We start from the raw sequence: 18808 nt of genomic DNA, 5'->3' as shown, positions 1-18808 counted from the left end.
TCATTTACGAAGGGTATAGAACAAGGTTCCAGGCAGTGCTGCACCAGGTCAACTTTTGGCCTGGAGTCGATTGACCGGTGAACACCAGAACCTTCTCACTCGTGGACCTATGGGCTGTTTCTATCTGCCTGTCTGTATCATTGGCTCCACATGGAAAATAATTGCCAGAGGAATTGAATAATCTGATTGTGAGACTTCACTAAGATGGAAAAGGATGCAGTCCTCCTAAAATGACGCACTGGGCTTCTTGCACAATCTAGCTCTGAGAAACAGATGGGCAAGTGCTTCGGCACTAAACTGCAAGATTAAACTTTGCTAAAGTGCACGGAAAAGAAGTACATTCTTTGAAAAATACATTTATTTGGCTCAGATGGGGTCCAGCATGTTTGGCGTGAACCTGGCCAGGACTACCACAGTGAATGCATAATCCCGACAGTGAAACACAGAGGTGGGAGTGTGATGGTATGGGGCTGCATGAGTGCAAAAGGTGTTGGGGAGATGACATTTATAGATGGCACCATGAAAGCCTGTGGATATACTGAAATACTGGCTGACAAAATGACTCCCAATCTCCAGAAGCTTGGCAGAAGAGGATTATTACAGCATGATAACGATCTCAAGCACACTGCCAAAATCATCCAAGAGTTTCTAAAGAAGAAAAGAATGAAAACTATGACCAGGCTGAAAGTATGTTGCCTGACTTGAATCCAATAGAACAGCTTTGCGGTATTTTAAAGAGAACGGTAGGGCAACACAACCCCTCCAGCAAAGAGCAGCAGAACATCTCTCCAGAAAGTTCTGCAACTCTGGTACCCTCCACGCCCTGGAGGATTGAGTCTGTCATCAAAAATAAATAAAAATAAAAATAAAGGTGGACATTTGGTTCCTACTGTGGGGCCTGCATTTTTAATATAGTTAATCTAAACTGTTAGTTTTTTAATTTTACAGAAGATAAAATCCTCTACTGTTCATCTGAAAAGTAATACTATGACATTTACGTGATATTGCACAGGCGTGTACTCACTTCTGTTGTATACTGTAGGTCTCACTTTCTGTGGTTGAACCACAGGAAATGTAGAATGTAAAAGGCGTTTGCTGGCAGCTTATAATGCATTTTAACTTATAAGGACTTTTTCGATGGGCAAGGTTTATGCTGGTGCTTGTTTCAGAATAAGACCCCGCACCCCCAACCCAGCTCAGGATGAACTTGAGTTATTTTACAGCTGTACAATGTTTTGGAACAGAGTGTCGGTCTGTCAACAGTATATTTTAAAACCTGAATTAAAGGACTATAAACACAGGCAAAGTCAACATGTCAGTGAGCCTATTTCATGGATTTACAATGGTCTTGTAGCAATGTTTTAACACCAAAAACCTACATATTGTACCTTTAATGTTTCTCCTCAAAAAAGATATGACTGTTATGACTTCAATTCTCCAGCAGATGGTGACAATACAGCTCCATGAAAGTAGTCTACAACTGAAGCTCATTACCGTTATCATCACATTTTTTATTTTATTTTTCCATTTGTTAAAAAAGTTACAAAATTACTGATTATCAATTGTACTGGGCTATACGTGGAATGATTGTCGGTGGCAGACAGGGTGGATCAAGTATCTCAGAAACTGCTGATCTCCTGGGATTTTACAAAAAACATCCAGTGAGCAGCAGTTCTGCAGACAGAAATGCCTTGTTAATGAGAGATGTCAGAGGAGAATGGCAAGACTGGTCAAAGCTGACAGGAAGGTGACAGTAATGCAAATAAGCACACATTACAACAGTGGTATGCAGAAGAGCATCTCTGAACACATCACACATCATAACTCTAAGTGGATAGGCTACAGCAGTAGAAAAAATCTGTAGCCTATCCACCATGGAGCTAAAAAATAAGTCGAATAAATATCTAACAAAGTGCTCACTGAGTGTATGTTTTGTTGGCTAACATATTCATTTGTTGGTCACAGTTGTAGATATGCTTTTATTTAAGATCAGTCTTCACACTGTGAAGGAAATTTAAAGAGAGGGTCTGATGTTTGAGTTGCAGGCTTTCTTTTTCTCTTGTCCCAGCCCCGGTCTTTTCTCCAGTATGTGGAGTTTTATGTCACAAAATATGTGAAATATGTGGTTAGTTTTCTGCATTATTTTCTGACGCAGGAAAAAAAACAAAAAACCTTGCACTCAATTGCTGTTTTAACTGGATAAATGGGGGCGACATGGCTCAGGCAGTAAGAGCAGTTGTCTGGCAGTCAGAGGGTTGCCGGTTCAACCCCCCGCCCGTGCTGTGTCGAAGTGTCCCTGAACATAACACCTAACCGACGAGCTGGTTGGTGCCTTGCATGGCAGCCAATCGCCGTTGGTGTGTGAGCGTGTGTATGAATGGGTGAATGAGAAGCATCAATTGTACAGCACTTTGGATAAAGGCACTATATAAATGCCAACCATTTACCATTTGCCATAAATACAAGAAAGGGTGGTCTCAGCATAAACAGGCTCATTTTTAAGTTAATCTACATATTAGAGTAACTCTATTGTCACTTTTGATTGTTTCACTGGGGCATGAACCTGATGCAACATAAATGTACAACCCATTTGGCATCCACAAACACAGAATGAGAAGTTCTGGAAGAAACAAGACAATGGGTTGACCGTCACAAGGCGGTATATGGTTAGAAATAAAGAACCACTGTCCAATCAGATATGAATAATTGAGGAGTTACATTCACTGTAAGGGGTCAATCTGAGGTCACATGAGTATTTTGCCCCCACACGCACAGCAAGTCACATGGCTTTGGATGTAATGAAAAATCTAAAAGCCACAGTTGAAGACTGATGAAACTGATGTTTGCCCAAATTTGGGCATCTCTACCATTGGACTTCACCTCCATGCCAATATCATCTCTGGCACAGTTGACAGAAAAAAATTAATCTGTTGAGATAAGGGTCCAGAGCTTCCCATCAGCATTGGGACTGGTGGAAACCATATATTGTGGTTGCATGGGTCGAAAATTGAGCTTTATGGCACACACCAGGGGTGGGTTTACTGACATTAGAAGGACAGTTCTTTTGAAAAGTCTGAAACGTCATATGTCACAGTACATGTAAGCTCATTCAAAACTTGCACTAACCAGTATAGGAACATTCTCTTTAGAGTAACGAGAAGTCTCAACCATCAACCTCATTTCTGGAAAAGAAAAACATTTCTGGGTCGCGAGACACCAGCCGTATCTGGGGCATGTCACGTTGTCAAACAACATTCCAAACATTCAGTACATTTTCATTCATGAAGAGTTAATTACATTACATCATTGGCATTTGTCAGACGCTTAACCAGAGCGACGTACATCAAAGTGCAAAGTGCGTACGCATAACCTGGTGCACTGAAGAGGGAAGTGCAATTTCAACTGCTCACAGTAGAACAAAGATAAGAACTAGGGCCTATTTGGTTACTCTGATTAATAGACAGTATTTATATTTAAGAACTATTTTATCAATAGAATGACGTAAACTTCCATATGAACAATAAACAGCTTACATAGGCAAACAAAACTAGCAAAAATATACAGTACTGTGCAAAAGTCTTAGGCACCTGCATAACATTCTGTACAGATAAGATTCTTCAAAAAATAATTCAATTAAAGGTCCTAAATAAACATACAATACATTTTAACATTTTAAGTAATTTGGCAGAATAGCTAAAAACTGAATCAAATCAATATTTTTTGTGACCACCCTTCAGCATTAAAACTGCATCACTTTTCTGAGCCAACGCTGTCCTGCACTTCTATAAGACAATCAGCAGTGAGGTTGTTCCAAGCATGTTGGAGAACTTGCCACAGTTCTTCTGCAGACTTTGGTTGGCTCCTTGCTTCTGATCTCAGACAGCCAGGTTCAAGTTTCTATGTAAAAAGTTGTCAAGTACTTTTTTAACTTAAATACAAAAATGTCTCTGTAAAATTAAATATTTTGGAAAATGAATATTTGGAAATATGAAAGGGAGAGGTGTAGCTTGAAGTGTGTCTTCAGTCTTTGCTTGAATATGGCAATAGATTCTGCTGTTCTGAACTCCACGGAGAGTTTGTTCCACCACCGTGGAGCTAGACAGTAGTTGCGACCAGGAGGTGGACGTGCAGAGAGGGGGAGGCACCAGGCATCCTGTGGTAGCTGAACAAAGAGGTCTGTCAGGTGTGTAGGGTCTGATGATCTGAACCAGACAACGTTCAGAATTCAACAGACTTTTAGCTCGAGAACATTTCATTTTGAGAAACATGGAATTACAACTGTATTATAGTTCCGTTTTTTTTTTTTTTAAAGAGGCTAGCATGTACAATTGATGCTTCTCATCCGCTCATTCATACACACACTCAAACAACAACAGTGATTGGCTGCCATGCAAGGCACCAACCAGCTCATCAGGAGCATTTGGGCGTTAGGTGTCTTGCTCAGAGACACTTTGACACAACCAGGGCTGGATCGAACCGGCAACCTGAGCCAATGTCGGCCATGTCGGCCACCATCTTGGTCGGGTCTTCTCTACAGTGTCGTTTTTATGTTTTTCCCCAGTTCACATGGGTTTCCCTCTGGGCACTCCAGTTTCCTCCCACACACACCAAAGACATGTCATCTACTTCATTGCCCTTGACCAAGGCACTGACCACAGAACTGCAGTCGGTCCCCGGGCACTGCACTGCACTGCACTGCACTGCACTGCCCACTGTCCCCAAGGAGCTAGGCTCGGTCACATGCAGAGGACAAATGACCCCACTTTAAGTACATTAAATGTTGGTCTCATCTGGTCTCATTTGGACATTTAAATTATGGTGGAATGAAGGCGCTGTGGTCAGATGACACCAAATTGTACATTTTGGTCAGATATAGCATCGGCATGTTTGGCGTCAAAACAGAGATAAATAAAAGAAGAGGTGCCTCATACCCATGGTGAAATATGGTGGTGGGTCAGTGATCTTTTTAGCGCTGTTTTAATTCCAGAGGTCAAAGGAATAGGTAAGATTTTTGTGTTAAAACATTGTTACAAGACCATTGTAAATCCATTCCTATCATTGAAAAAGGCTCACTGACGTGTTGACTCACCCTCTGCCTGTGTTTATAGTCCTTAACTTCCAAAAAATATACAGTTGACGGGCCGGCACTCTGTACCGAAACATCATATAGCTGTACAATAATTCAAGCTCATTGGTTGAAAATTGGTTTTAATTACCACAGCCAATGGCGTTTCAACATCAGCTCGTTCACAGAGAATGGGGATGGATAAACAGTGTTGTGGTTTGAAGGTGTTTGTTGCTGCTATTCCTCCCTAGACCATTGGAAGTCCGAAATTACCTATTGTACCTTTAAGATCAATAATATAATGAATTTCACAAAGTATCAGGCTTTTTTTTTTGACAATCTGGTTGCCTCTGCCACAAAGCAGAGACTGGGGCTGTAGGCGAATTTTCCAACAAGATAATGACCGAAAACACACTTACAAAATCTATGTGCTGCAATGGCCATCTCAGGTGTCAGACCTCAATTCAATCCAAAACCTGTGGGCTGAACTGAAGAGGGCAATTATGAAAACCTTGATTCTGGTGAAATCCGTTTCTTATTAAATAAATGTATAATTTTGGTTGGTTCCATAGAAATATTAATGAAGTTGGCATTTTGAGTATAATGAGTATAACAATATATATATATTATATAAAGTTCCACATCACCTGAACCAGTTAAGTAGGCAGCTGAATGTTAATTAACGGGTAGCTGGATGTTTAAGTATTATAATGCCTCAAACACTGACAGTGGGCCAGACTCAAGAGCATTTCAAGAAGAGCAGTTTGATCTTTCAGGACCCGGACTACCTGAAAACGTCAGCCAGCGTCTCTGAAATCTAGAGACCAGGCCACCATACTGCATTTTTATTTATTTTTATCACAAAGCAAGTTTACTGAGCTAGCTGAATAACTGCACAGAGTAAAACCCGGAACATTTATTTTGATATCAGCTCACGTTCCAGATTCCAGATTCCAGATTCCAGTTATCCAGCTAACTCAATAATCCTGCTTCTTGATACAGGCCCCTGGTCTAGGCTCCTTATAAAGGCCTTGTGATAAGATCACATGCTCTCCTTGTGTTGCTTTTGAGTCGCTGGCGAAAGGGCACATGCTGACCGGCTGGTGCTGTAGTCATGCATAGGGTTGCCACCTCAGTCGTGCAAAAATCCAGGAAACATACAAAGCTGGCAAACTGAGTAAGCCGGACTGTCAATCACTCTCGAGGGTGCTTGAGCCTGAAGGAATGTGGTGCCAATTGTGCTTGGTGCCAATTCCTCTTTCATTACAAAAATAAAGAGTGTAATTTGTGAAGGTTAATAACGTCTCTGCACCATTTGTTACATTACATTCAGGAACGAACACTGGATACGCTGTCTACATTTCATTAAGCAATACTAATGTACGCAATACTCGAAAAGACTTAGATTCCGGGACATTTCGTTTCATAATTTCTTTCCAGAACAGACAACAAAAATCCGGGACAGTCCCTGAGAATTCAGGACGGGTGGCAAGCCTAGTCATGCAGGCAGTTTTGAAGGAGAGCCATGCTTCAGTGGATCAGGCTTTCAGCTGATAGAGCAGCGCTTATCTGCTGAAGTCACAGTCACTGACTGGGTCGTATCTCAATTTTTAACTCTGGGACTGAAGAACGGGACAGAGGTCGACACCAATGAAGCATTCCTCCTGCGGAGGCAGAGGTCACGGTGACGGTCCGGCAGGTCAAAGGTCACAGCCGCTTACAATGCAGGCTGGTCCTAAAGGCTTCAGGCTCCTTTATTTGTGTATTACAGAGGGAATTACATGGACACTTGACACTGACAGTAAATTTCATCTTTTGTTTCAAATGTATAATACAAAGTTAAAGACACAGTGTATTCAGGCTAGGTGTATTCCCTTTCATACCAAAGCATGAAGGATGATAATGATGTAATGACGACATCATGTAATGCTTTAGACCAATACCAACAGCTGGCTTTAGTCAAACTAATTAAATAGTTTCCTCTGACATCAGAAGGCTTTGTAGCGGACGCTGCCACTGGCAGAGACCGGTAGACACAGACTGTGTGTTACAGTTTGGGCGGGGTGGAACTGAGCTGGGCCGGGGCAGGTAGGATGGGGCGCACGAGGGCCTGCAGTCGCAGGTTACAGATCCTCTTAACCTCCTGGATGGCGCCTGGGAGCTCGTGGGCAGGTTTGTTGCCGAGACGCTGGCTGAGCTGAGCCAAAATGGCGGGTCTGTCGTTCATGCGGGCACAGATGACGAAGGGGAAGCCAAAACGCTGCTTGTACTGTGCGTTGAGAGCGCCGATCTGCGCTAGCTCCTCCGGTTCCAGCTGCGTTAGACCAGCTTGGCTCTGCTCTGCCTGAGATTCAGGGGTCAACGTCCCCCTCTGGACGTCCCGCCCCGCCAAGTCTGGGTGACACCTCAGGATCCCTTCTTTACCTGCATGCACACCACAAAGACCTCAGCACCATGTCTTCACATAATGGCACATAGGTGACAAAGACTTCAACATCCCTGCATAGAGAGAACAAACTGCTGCTCTTCTCTCATTTTCACAGTTAAGGTATAAAATGTATTTGTAGGCTAATGGCTCATGTTTTGGGGCTAAAACATGAGGCAACATACAGTAGCCACTCCCGCAAGTAGTCATAATTACATTATATATATTCTATGAGTGCTGCTGAATTTAGATTAGAATTTTAATATTGACACGATCACTAGACGAAAGGTCTCAAATCTCATTGGTAATCAGATCGATTTCAAAACAACTAAATTAACACATAAATGTAAAACAGTAGTAACAATGTAAAATATATTTCCACTATTTAATTTGACACAATTCCGTCCCCACCAGGCGATTGGATGTCGTAGCTACATTCATGAGGCTACATTTAAAAGGATTGAAAGTTGTTATTAAATTACTTCTTGCCACGGAGAGTCCCTGAATTTTCGAGGTACGAAATTCCCGCCATTATTATTGGATATCTTTAAATCACAATTCAAAAGATGAGTGACATGGTTGTATCATAATAACAATATATTATTGGGACCCCGTTAATTTCGCGTAGGCCTACCTGAGTCAGACAGGCCGTCGATAAAGTCAGCGATCGCGGCCTCGATGTCGCCGAGAGAAGTGAACGGCCTCTGCGACCAAACCGCAGCCGCCACAAGTGGACATTTCTCCACCACGTTTCCAAAAATCTCCACAAACTCCTCAAAGGAGAGGGAGTTCACGGCACTGACGTCCATCTTCGAGGGCCGTGAGTCTGCTCTGCCGGCAGGGTCCCTGCAGGGTGAATACCCGAGCGGACCGCGGCGGAACGCGGATTGCTGAACCCCCGGGCGTGTTTACGCACCGTGTTTGCCTGAGTGTGCCTGACGCACCCCCTCACTGCAAGGACGACAAACACCGTCAGCCCTCTGCCACCGCTTATGTTGAAACAGTTGCCTGACTCGCTATAGCCAACATTGTCCCTTTCAAATTCTGTGTTGCGGTAGGTCTAAAAGATATGCCAAGCGGCTTGTGTTGACATGTTTTGTGCAGACATAACTGTAGCATTTGTCAGATAGTTCTTCTAACCCTTCTGTTCATGGAGAATTAGTTATGTCCCCAGGTCAATTTAAGTATAACCATCCAGTTGTTATAATATATTTTTTAATCTCTCTAGTTGCATTTTATCTTACTTAGCACATAGTCAATCATCTACAACTGTAAGAGTGACTTTATTCTTACTTTACATTACATTACATTATTGGCATTTGGCAGACGCTCTTATCCAGAGGACTTTACTCCTACTTGACAGTCCATACAGATCTCATTAATTCATGCAAAGATCTACTCGTTTTCATTCAAAAAAGCTTTTTTCTGCACAACTTATATTTGCAATGATAGATGTAGGATGCATGTTTTGTTGAATTTGTATACACGCCCTGGCAACATACGGGCAGAAGCAACTCTCCTTTCCCAACAGAGAACTTCACCACCATGGATTGATTTGATAGGCTGATGGAAACCATTGAACTGTGCTATATGGCGTGACTTGCAGGTGAACTTTTTTACATTTGCAGCAGGTTTCGCAAGTCTTGCTGCCTTTCTCGGAAGGGCAGGCCTCACAGAACCTGTTTCCTCCACATTGTTCCTGTACATTGTTGCGATGCAGACAGTGCCAAAATAAATAAATAAAATAAACAAATTGACTAAAGTAGCATAGTGACATATTATACAGATTTCTTTTTCTTCTATAAAAACAGCTCAAAACAAATAAGTAAAAAAACTATTTTGGACTCATATTCTTTGAGTCCACAGGCAGACCAAAGGCCTTGAACAGCACACAATGGGTATTAAAAATTTAAATGCAAGTCTCCACATAGGGTAAGACATTGCTTTTGAAACTTTGTTTTCTGGCACAGTATGTTTGCCACGGGGCACTGCTCTAAATGGCCTAAATTGTACATTGTACTGTGTGCAGCTTTTTTTAATCCACTGCTATTCATTTGACTTTTACGGGCTTATATTTTACTCAGGTTTATGGCATTTTATTGTATATCTTATTATTATCTTATCCAATATTGCTATAAACATCCTTGATTGTATGCTGTCTCTGGTCGTTGGTGTTGTGCAATGCTGACTCACAAAATGAGAAGCTGGGTTGGGAAATTTCAGTGCAGTGGAGAGTTTTTCCATCTGACCTGGATGGCATAGTTGGACTGCAAATGGTGCCCCTGTGGCCATGAAGACTAACTATTCTGGTAGCCAATTACAGCAATATAAATACAAGTAAATTAAATGTATGTTTTATTACAACATTCTGAATAAGAGCCTGATAAATTAATGCAATATAATATTATTAGAAAAAAGAAACATTGAAAAATGGCCACCATATGATTGCCCTTTGCATCAGCAGAAGAAGCTCCCAATTAGAGCAGTTCTCATCAAGACTTATGTGTGTATAGGGAAAACAAGTCGAGACAAGTAAGCATTTTGCACATTTGATTATGCCTAGCTTGACACATTGAAACCTACACTATGATTTAATAAAACATATGCACACAGATAATGTAGTATAAATGCAGTAAGAGGTAAACAACAACAAGTATAAGTTGAAGTCTTTCTGCCTGCTTGTTTTCATTAAAGAATAATTGCCCTCACTGTTTCAGCCTGACTTCATCTTCTACACAAAAAAAAAAAAAAAAAGCATTCTGGGGTGTTCAGTGTTCCATTTTGTATTGATCTTTTTTTTTGTATTAAACTTTGCCTCAATCTTTAACTCATTTGAGGAAATCTAATTATATAACTTAGTGTTCAGTCATAGTCCTTTCACTCTTCCACTTTCTCTGTTTTTTCAAGACAATATACATAAATAAATGATATGTTCTACAAATGTTCTACAAATGCTCAAATACTGTCTTTGAGCCCTTGTTTGGACTGCAATCATGTGAATGATATTCGTAAATCATTGGTAAGGTCTTTAAAGGATATGTATGCGGGAAAAAAATGCCTTTTATAAACTACCGTTCATTGCAGTCATATCATCATTCATCGTATGCATGGGCCTATTTGCTCACTTGTTGTAAATTGACTCGTAAAAACGGTTGCATGCCTCCTTTACATTGCCTTGACTTGTTTGTTTTTTCCCCCATCAAACTGTGCCTGTTTAGAGTTACCATAAAAATCCTTATCCATGTTTGAAGATGGGCTTGTATATCCTCTATATGCGCATGTTTCTTCTTGAAAAATTGCCTTTTAATCTAGTTTATTTATCAATGTCTCTGGTGTGATAGAATGGCTCACATGGCCTTGCATTATTTAATTATTTCAGCAATCACTCATATCTAGAGTGACGCATACAGATTGCATTTTGCAAACAATCAAACTATACAATTGGATTACGACAGCAATTCCATTTATCTACCTCGCTAACGGGTGGATTGGCAGCACCCGAACTAGGAATCCAACCAACAAACCACTGAGGTACAAGCCAAGTCACTGAACTACATTGCCCTCTGTACAATAGCTGGCTGTCTCCAACATGATTCATTTATTCTCAACCCTTGTGTAGTCTTAACATTCTTTACATGCTCCTTGTCCTAAGGCCTTCACTAAACCCCGGTTAATATTTTGTCTCTCATTTTCAGAATACTGTTTAAAATGGCAAAGTCCCTTCCTTCACATAAGTTCCTGAGACAATGCAATTGGGAGCTAAAGCCATCAATTATTACACTGACAGGCATCTGGTAAATAGAACAAATGATTATATAATTGTTCTTAATTTCAGTGAAATTTTATCAATATTTTTGGACCAAACAATATAAATTATGTGGCACAACTGCTCAGTCTAATGTACCATGCATCAGAATGAATGACCCAAAATGACTCTTGAATGTAAGCCAAGTAGATGTATAAATGAGAAATACCCTCTCTTAATTTTAGGATTGCCTTTCGAGGCATGTTTTCGAGTCATGTTTTCAGCATTCGTGAATAGAGTTATCCCAATGACAGTCAACAAAGGCTGAGAAATAAGAAAAACACTCTGAGACATAGGCCAAACAATATGCTTGCCAAGATTAACTGTTTTGGAACAACACAGAAGAAAGAGGGCACTGCTGAGCTCAGTAGGATTGTTAGCAAGGAAGACATTAACAGCTGACAACTAAAAAATGCTTACTATAATGAAAGAAAAAAAACCCAAAACGCCTGTCGAACAGGTTGAACAATGAGTTGTACCTAAAAGAGCCAGCAAAGTGCTTGAAAAGGGTATTGTGGACAGATGAGACTAAGGTTGACTTATATCGCAGCGGCAGCAAGAGCAAAGTGTGAAGGCTAAAGGGAACTGCCCAAGAACCAAAGCACCCCCTCATTTGTGAAATATGGTGGTGGGGGTGCTATTGTTTGGGCATGTACGGCTGCCACAGGTCCTGGCTAATTGCCTTCATTGATAATGTAACTGCTGATAGCAGCAGCATAATGATGTGTGTAGAAGCATCTTTTCTGCTCAAGTTCAATCCAAAGCCTCCAAACTCATCGGATCATGCTTCATCCCACAGCAAGGCAATTATCCCAAACATACGACAGTGCTCCCTTTCCTCTTAATGATGTTCCAAACAGTTTGTTTCTGTAAGCTTATTTGTGCCTGATGTCTCTGACATTTCATTGGCACAGCTTTCATGGTCCTCATTTTGACAAATGACAATAACATTTTTATGTAAAACATTTTTAACACTTCATGTGGAAGAAAGGTTGTTGTTGAGCTTTTCCAGAAAACAAGAGGTCCATAGCAGTTGAAAAAAAAAATCATCCAAACTAGAAGATTTGTAGTAGTGGAAACATACATTCATTTAATTTTTGGGTAAACAGCAAAAATATCTCTGGAGGGCAGTGTAGAAGATAAAAGGTAGATTCCCAAAACTTTTGCTTATGTAAAATGTCATTTCAAACACTACTTGGATTAGATTATCTGAGATTTTTAGTGTCATTTCATTTGGACACTTTGGAGTTGGATAAAAAAAAAAAGTTGGATCGATAGATAACCTGAAGAGGTATGTAGATCAGTAACTCAATTACATATGTCAGGGCCAAAGAGTGTTTATGGTGGTTTTCATCTCCATATTACTTCCCAGAAATGTCCTCACACAATGGTTCAACCTTTATATCTACTGTGGGAAGTATATAAAGCCAAGCTTTTAATCACACATTCGATCACTTCGTTCAACCGTTTGGTGAGTGAATGGCAATCTTCATACATTCTTGTTACAAATTATAGAGAGGGATTCATGATACATTATAGAAAAAGGTGTGAAAAACTTCATTATACTGGAATTCAGAATACAAAAACAGTAAAATGAAATCATTTTATTATAGAAATTAAATTTTTCTTGAAAACTAGATATTGAATAGATACTAATATAGATAAAGATGCAACACTCCACAGTAAGTAAACAAATATAGGAATTATGTTTATATATGTTTATATACAGTACAGTATTGGGACAGTAACACAATTTTTGTAGTTTGGGCTGTGTACTCCTTCATTACTATTTATTTAGCACAAGTGAAATGAAGTTATATTAGAAATATATTTAAATGTCGTACTCTATGGGCTGGTTTCACAGACACAGATTTAGCTTAGTCCTGGACTAAATTGAGTTGTATATGTCCATTCAAAACAATTTATTCTGGGACTAGACCTGTCTGTGAAACTGAACCTACATACAAAAACCTGTATGCAAACTTGAGAAAAAGCTTAACTGAAACCGTTGCATCCTGTTTGAATCAACAATATAAATTGGGACAAGTACATTCATTTTCTTGAGAGATCACAATAAATAAATACATTGAGAAAGTTCACATATGTGGATGTTGAATCCACTCATGTTCAGTTGCATGATTGCAGAGTTTTTTTGTGCTTTTTTTGGGTTTTTTTTTTTTTTTTTGGGGGGGGGGGTCGTTTTTTTTTTAGCTATTGTACTGTTGTACTCGGGTATTCTAGAAGCCAACTGTATTCTTGTAGGGTTCCGATTGTATCTGTATGGTTACACTAGGACTCGGAACTGTACTGTCCTCTCTGGTCCGCTTCGCACTTGTACTTGTGTTTGATCTGCACTTCGTTGTATGTCGCTCTGGATAAGAGCGTCTGCAAAATGCCTTGTAATGTAATGTAATGTAATATCATTGACTCCATGAGGAGTCAGACTAGTCACAGTGAAGACCAAGGAGCTGCCTGTGGAACTGCAAGGTGTTGTTTGGAGCCAAAATGCTAACGAGGCTTCTAAAACTTTTGCCAAAGCCTTTGAACCTTCCTGTTCAGGTTGGAACAAAATGGATAAAGAATTAACTTAACAGCTGAACAAAATTTGTATGTGTCCATGGGGCCAAATACATTCTGAACACAAAGAATTTATCAAATTTTTGGAAGCATTCACGCCTTTTGAAAACAATTGACAAGTTCCACATTTACAACCTACTCTATTCAGATCCACACTATTTTATTTACTCAGAAACCTAAAGTAAAATGTCTGAATAGGCCTAAAGTATTTTCTTTTAATCAAACAAATCCACAATAAAGACTTGTATTCTTAAACATGAAATATACAATTCTGACATTTTAGAAAATGTGAAATCCATTTATAATATTGTGGCTGGTGAACAAATAATATATGCGATGGGAATTATTACTTTCGTACCTCAAAATCAGTTTTTCTTATCCTGTGAACTCAAAGGGGAATATGGATCTGAAAAATAGTTATGACATTACCCCAACTAATTCCTTATTGGTCACATTGATGGTTTAACCTGATGTTCAAACCATCTCGTCTCCCCAATATTCAATTGCAGTTATGTAAATAAAGAACACTCCACAGAATATATTCCGCAGGATATATTTGCAGTCTATTCTGTGGAATAGACTGCAAATATGGTGTCGCAGAATCTCACAGATGTGCATGGTCAGGTTCCTCTAGTTACAGTAGTCCTCAGTCCAGTTTGTTACATACAGTTACCTTTGTGTTTTTATCTTTTGAAAGGGTTTGCATGGTCACTCACTGGTCTTGGAATGATGATTTCGGGAGCTGCGCTGCTGTTCTTTCTGATATTGGCCATCACGGCTCATGGCACAGGTATGGTAATGCTGCATCTCACCCCTGTCTGTAAACATCTGTTGACAAAGACACATTTTGTGGTTGTTTATGGACTCTCTCATTATGGAGAGACAGATTCAGTTCAAAAACCTGAATGCAAGATGTATCACCCTGCCCTGCTGATTTGCAAATTACTAAACATCTCACTTCTTACACTGTCTTATTTTACAAGCTAGTTTTATGGCCTTTGACTTTAAACTGCCCATCCCATTGTATTGCTTGCTCTGCTAGTGTAGATAAGATAGTTCATAGATACTGTAAGATAGACTGATACAATTCTATTCTATCTATTATATTGGGCTGGCCAGCGCATGATGGGCTCTCCCCTTATAGCCGGGTTCATCCCAAGATTTCCTCACATTGGGGGGGTGTGCTTTCAGCATGTGTGCAAATATGGAGAGGGGTTCTGGAATGCCTTGAAGCAGATGTGTGCAGCAATAGGCAGCCAGTGGAGGGCTCTATTTTCATTGAGCTCCATCTTGGACATAGTTTCAGAGATCTGTTTCCATCCAGCGCCTTGACTGTGTGCATGTTTGGGTGGGTTGATCTTTAAATGCGGTATGGTGATGGTAATTCACAGCGTATTGCTATTTTGAGGCAGCTGAATGCCTTTGCGGGGCGGCACAGATGGTGCAGCGGGTAGCACTGCCGCCTCACAGCAAGGAGGTCCTGGGTTCGAATCCCGGTCGGCCGGGGCCTCTCTGTGCGGAGTTTGCATGTTCTCCCTGTGTTTGGGTGGGTTTCCTCCGGGTACTCCGGTTTCCTCCCACAGTCCAAAGACATGCAGGTTAGGCTGATTGGAGAGTCTAAATTGCCCGTGTGTGTGAGTGAATGGTGTGTGTGCCCTGCGATGGACTGGCGACCTCTCCAGGGTGTATTCCTGCCTTTCGCCCAATGTATGCTGGGATAGGCTCCAGCCCCCCTGCGACCCTGTTCAGGATAAGCAGGTTAGGGTCATTCATTAATGAATGAATGCCTTTGCATTATGACTAACCAAAACCTGGTCATGTCGCAGGTTCATTGCTATTTTTACAGCATAATATTGCGCAATGGTACACCCTCCTATCTGTTACACACGCCAGGACACAAATAAATATGCATGAAATACCAAGATTCTCTGGTGGAAAAATGAACAGCCTATAAATCAATAGCAATACCTGGAGCAAAATGCATAAACTGATTATGTCAACAATTATCACCTTCAAGCATTTGGTCTGAAGCAAATGATTCAGGTGCAGCTGTCTTTTATTGTGGTCTGGTCTACGTGCAAGGCATGTACATGACATGAGTTGGAGAACACTTTTCACGTGTAATTGCTACATTCAATGAATTGTTCTGAATTCAAGAATGAGTACACCTTTCTTGAAGATTGTTATTAACCCAGAAAGGGCACCTTATGACATTGTACAGCAGTGGAAAGTCCAGGGATCAGAAAGTAAAAGTCCTGACATGTGATTCTTTCACCCATGAATTAAGCCAGCTTTCCCTAATTATTTCTACCTCTTAGCTCAGGGGTCGGCAACCCTGGTCCTGGAGAGCCGCAGGGTGTGCTGGTTTTTGTTTTCGCCTTAATACCAGCAACCGATTCATACCCAAGAAACCAGATGAGGCCAGTTAACGGAGTAATCGACTGATTTAATTGATCAATTAAGTGCTGAGTAACAACGAAAGCTAGCACACCCCGTGGCTCTCCAGGACCAGGGTTGCTGACCCCTGTCTTCGCTGAACAATTGTGCTAATTAGGAAACACAGGTGATTGGAACGAGATATGGGGGGGGGGGGGGGGGGGGAACTTTTACTTTGTGAACATGCCTTTTCCACCTCTGCTTTTAGCAGCTAACTGAGTCTTCAATCTGGGTGATTTTCTGTGCTCGGTTTGGGTTTGCAGCTTTGCAGGTCACGGACTGCGGGGCGTGCAGCTCGGACGCTGCGTGTCAGAGCTCTGAGGCTGACCAGAACGGGAGCCCGACGTGCAGCTGCGCGCCTGGCTTCGTGGGAGACGGCGTTTCCTGCTACAACCGGACGGCCTGTGCCAGTGGAGGCTGCTGCCACAGCGGCTACCACTGGTCCTCGGAGGAAGGCTGCGTGGACACCGACGAGTGTGTCCCCTCGGAGGAGGCGGTCTGCCTCTCCCCGCTGCTCTGCGAGAATTCGCCCGGGTCCTACGGCTGCCGGATGCCCAGGGAGGGGAAACCCCAGGAGCCCCTTGCAGACCCTAGCGCCCAACCCAACTCTGACCCAAACTCCAGGCGCCGTTCCAACCCCAGCTCCGACCCAACCTCCGGCCAGCGGTCCGTGGCGTTCGGCTGCAGGGGTGTCACCTGCCCCCCAGGCCAGGACTGCCTCCTCATTAACGGGGTCCGCCGTTGCCTGGACCCCTGCCAGCAATACTCAGTGTTGGATGATCCATGGCGTTCCACGGACCACCGGATGTCAAACCAGGCAGCTTGTGACAGAACAGGCAACTGGCAAGGCTGGCACCGCTTGTTCCTGGGGAATGCCAGTGTGCAGATGCCGGAAAGGTGTATAGATATGAGTATGTGTGGGACCCACGCCCCGCTCTGGCTCCCAGACGCTCACCCAGAACCGTCGGATGGAATCGTCAGGAGCCGCGTCTGCGGGAGGTGGAATGACGACTGCTGTTGGTTTCAATCTAATCCCATCCATGTCAAGGCCTGTCCCGGAAATTACTTTGTTTACAAGTTTACTGACACGACTCCCTGCTCTTTGGCCTATTGTGCAGGTATGGGTACTTCTGCATGTATTCCTGCATGGTGCCTATCTATTGCACAGTAGATGGGTTCCTTTTGGTTGCTGCAGTATGCTTATTGCCAAACAGGCAACCATCTGCCAAAGCTCACTGGGATAGTGGTTGGTGACATGTGCTTTGCATGTTAAAACTCAGGGTGGAAAGATTTCTACTGAGCACTGTAATCCAGCAGAAATTATTCAGTAAACATCCAGCAATGTCATGCTATCGTGTTTTTTCATTACTTTCAATGTTTCAAAGCTATGTGCATTTCAGTGCTGGCATGCTGAGTGCTTAAAGTGTAAAATGTAAACTGTCCTTTCTCAGATGCCAACACCGCAGTGTGCGGGACCTGCGGACCAGATGAAACTTGTGTCAGTGAGGACAAAGTCAACTGGCGGTGTGAGATCCAGGGTGGGTGAATCAGCTCACAGCATCTCAATCCATCTCATGGTTAAAAATATCATCTCTAAGTTTGGTCTTTCAATCTTTTTCATGTAGCCAGTGCCCAGATCAGACTGGTGAATGGAGAGGATCGGTGCTCTGGAAGAGTGGAGATCTACAATGATGGCCAGTGGGGAACAGTGTGTGATGACTTCTGGGACCTAAACGATGCTGAGGTGGTGTGTAGACAGGTGGGCTGTGGCACAGCTCTGGATGCCCCTGACAATGCCCACTTTGGACCGGGCAGCGGGCCCATCTGGTTGGATGATGTGAGGTGTTCTGGAAATGAATCCTCCTTGTCAGAGTGTCGGCACCCTGGATTTGGGGTCCACAACTGTGGTCACAATGAAGACGCTGGCGTGGTTTGTTCTGGTAGGAAATCTTCTCTTATGTTTTCATAATCACGTTAAATGGCCCGTTATGAAGATGAGCAATATAACATATCCATGTTTGCCATAAATGCCAAGATAAATTAATAAATCAGAAACCACAAAAACAATTCATAAGACACAAGAACAACTCAGAAAATACAGCAAACTTAAAGACACAACTACATTTCACAAATAAATCTTAAACCACAATATAATTTGCAGAACACAATAGCAAAAGGTAAAACAAAACAACATTTGTCCGAAGCAATTATCCAATGAGAAAACATTGACACAGTCGAAAAGGGTAGGTACCAACCATCCGGTCCCGATTTGGACAGAATTGTTGTCTATTTGTGCATATATTTGTATATATTTACTCAAGTGAAAGAGGAATGACTGAGTATAGGTATTGATTTAAAAGACACATTTCCAAAAATCCATCTCTGCGAAAGAGGAGTGTCATAGGGCTCTTCCCAATTGCCTTGCTTCCTTTTCTCACATCCTTTCCTCCATCCTAGCAGAGGATGCAAGGAATGGAAGCAAAGAAAGAATTTGAGGACC

The 18808-nt window shown here is 41.9% G+C and overlaps 2 protein-coding genes across 2 annotated transcripts in view; one reads left to right on the top strand and one right to left on the bottom strand.

The window, feature by feature from the left end:
• LOC133121354 (uncharacterized) overlaps positions 1-18808 on the top strand; it is a 343999-nt gene that overhangs the window by 241442 nt on the left and 83749 nt on the right. Inside the window, 1 exon segment of the mRNA XM_061230554.1 lies at positions 17945-18248. Within this exon segment, the coding sequence (XP_061086538.1) occupies positions 17945-18248 (304 nt within the window).
• Positions 5571-8436, bottom strand: urad (ureidoimidazoline (2-oxo-4-hydroxy-4-carboxy-5-) decarboxylase). Its single transcript, XM_061222900.1, has 2 exons — positions 8125-8436; positions 5571-7489 (listed from the first exon to the last, which is right to left on the bottom strand). The coding sequence occupies exons 1-2, from the start codon at positions 8297-8299 to the stop codon at positions 7113-7115; spliced, it is 552 nt and encodes a 183-aa protein (XP_061078884.1). The 5' UTR covers positions 8300-8436; the 3' UTR covers positions 5571-7112.

This window comes from Conger conger, chromosome 2 (assembly GCF_963514075.1).
Source record: "Conger conger chromosome 2, fConCon1.1, whole genome shotgun sequence".
NCBI classification, from domain to species: Eukaryota; Metazoa; Chordata; class Actinopteri; order Anguilliformes; family Congridae; genus Conger; species Conger conger.
This window is presented reverse-complemented; position numbering and strand designations above follow the sequence as displayed.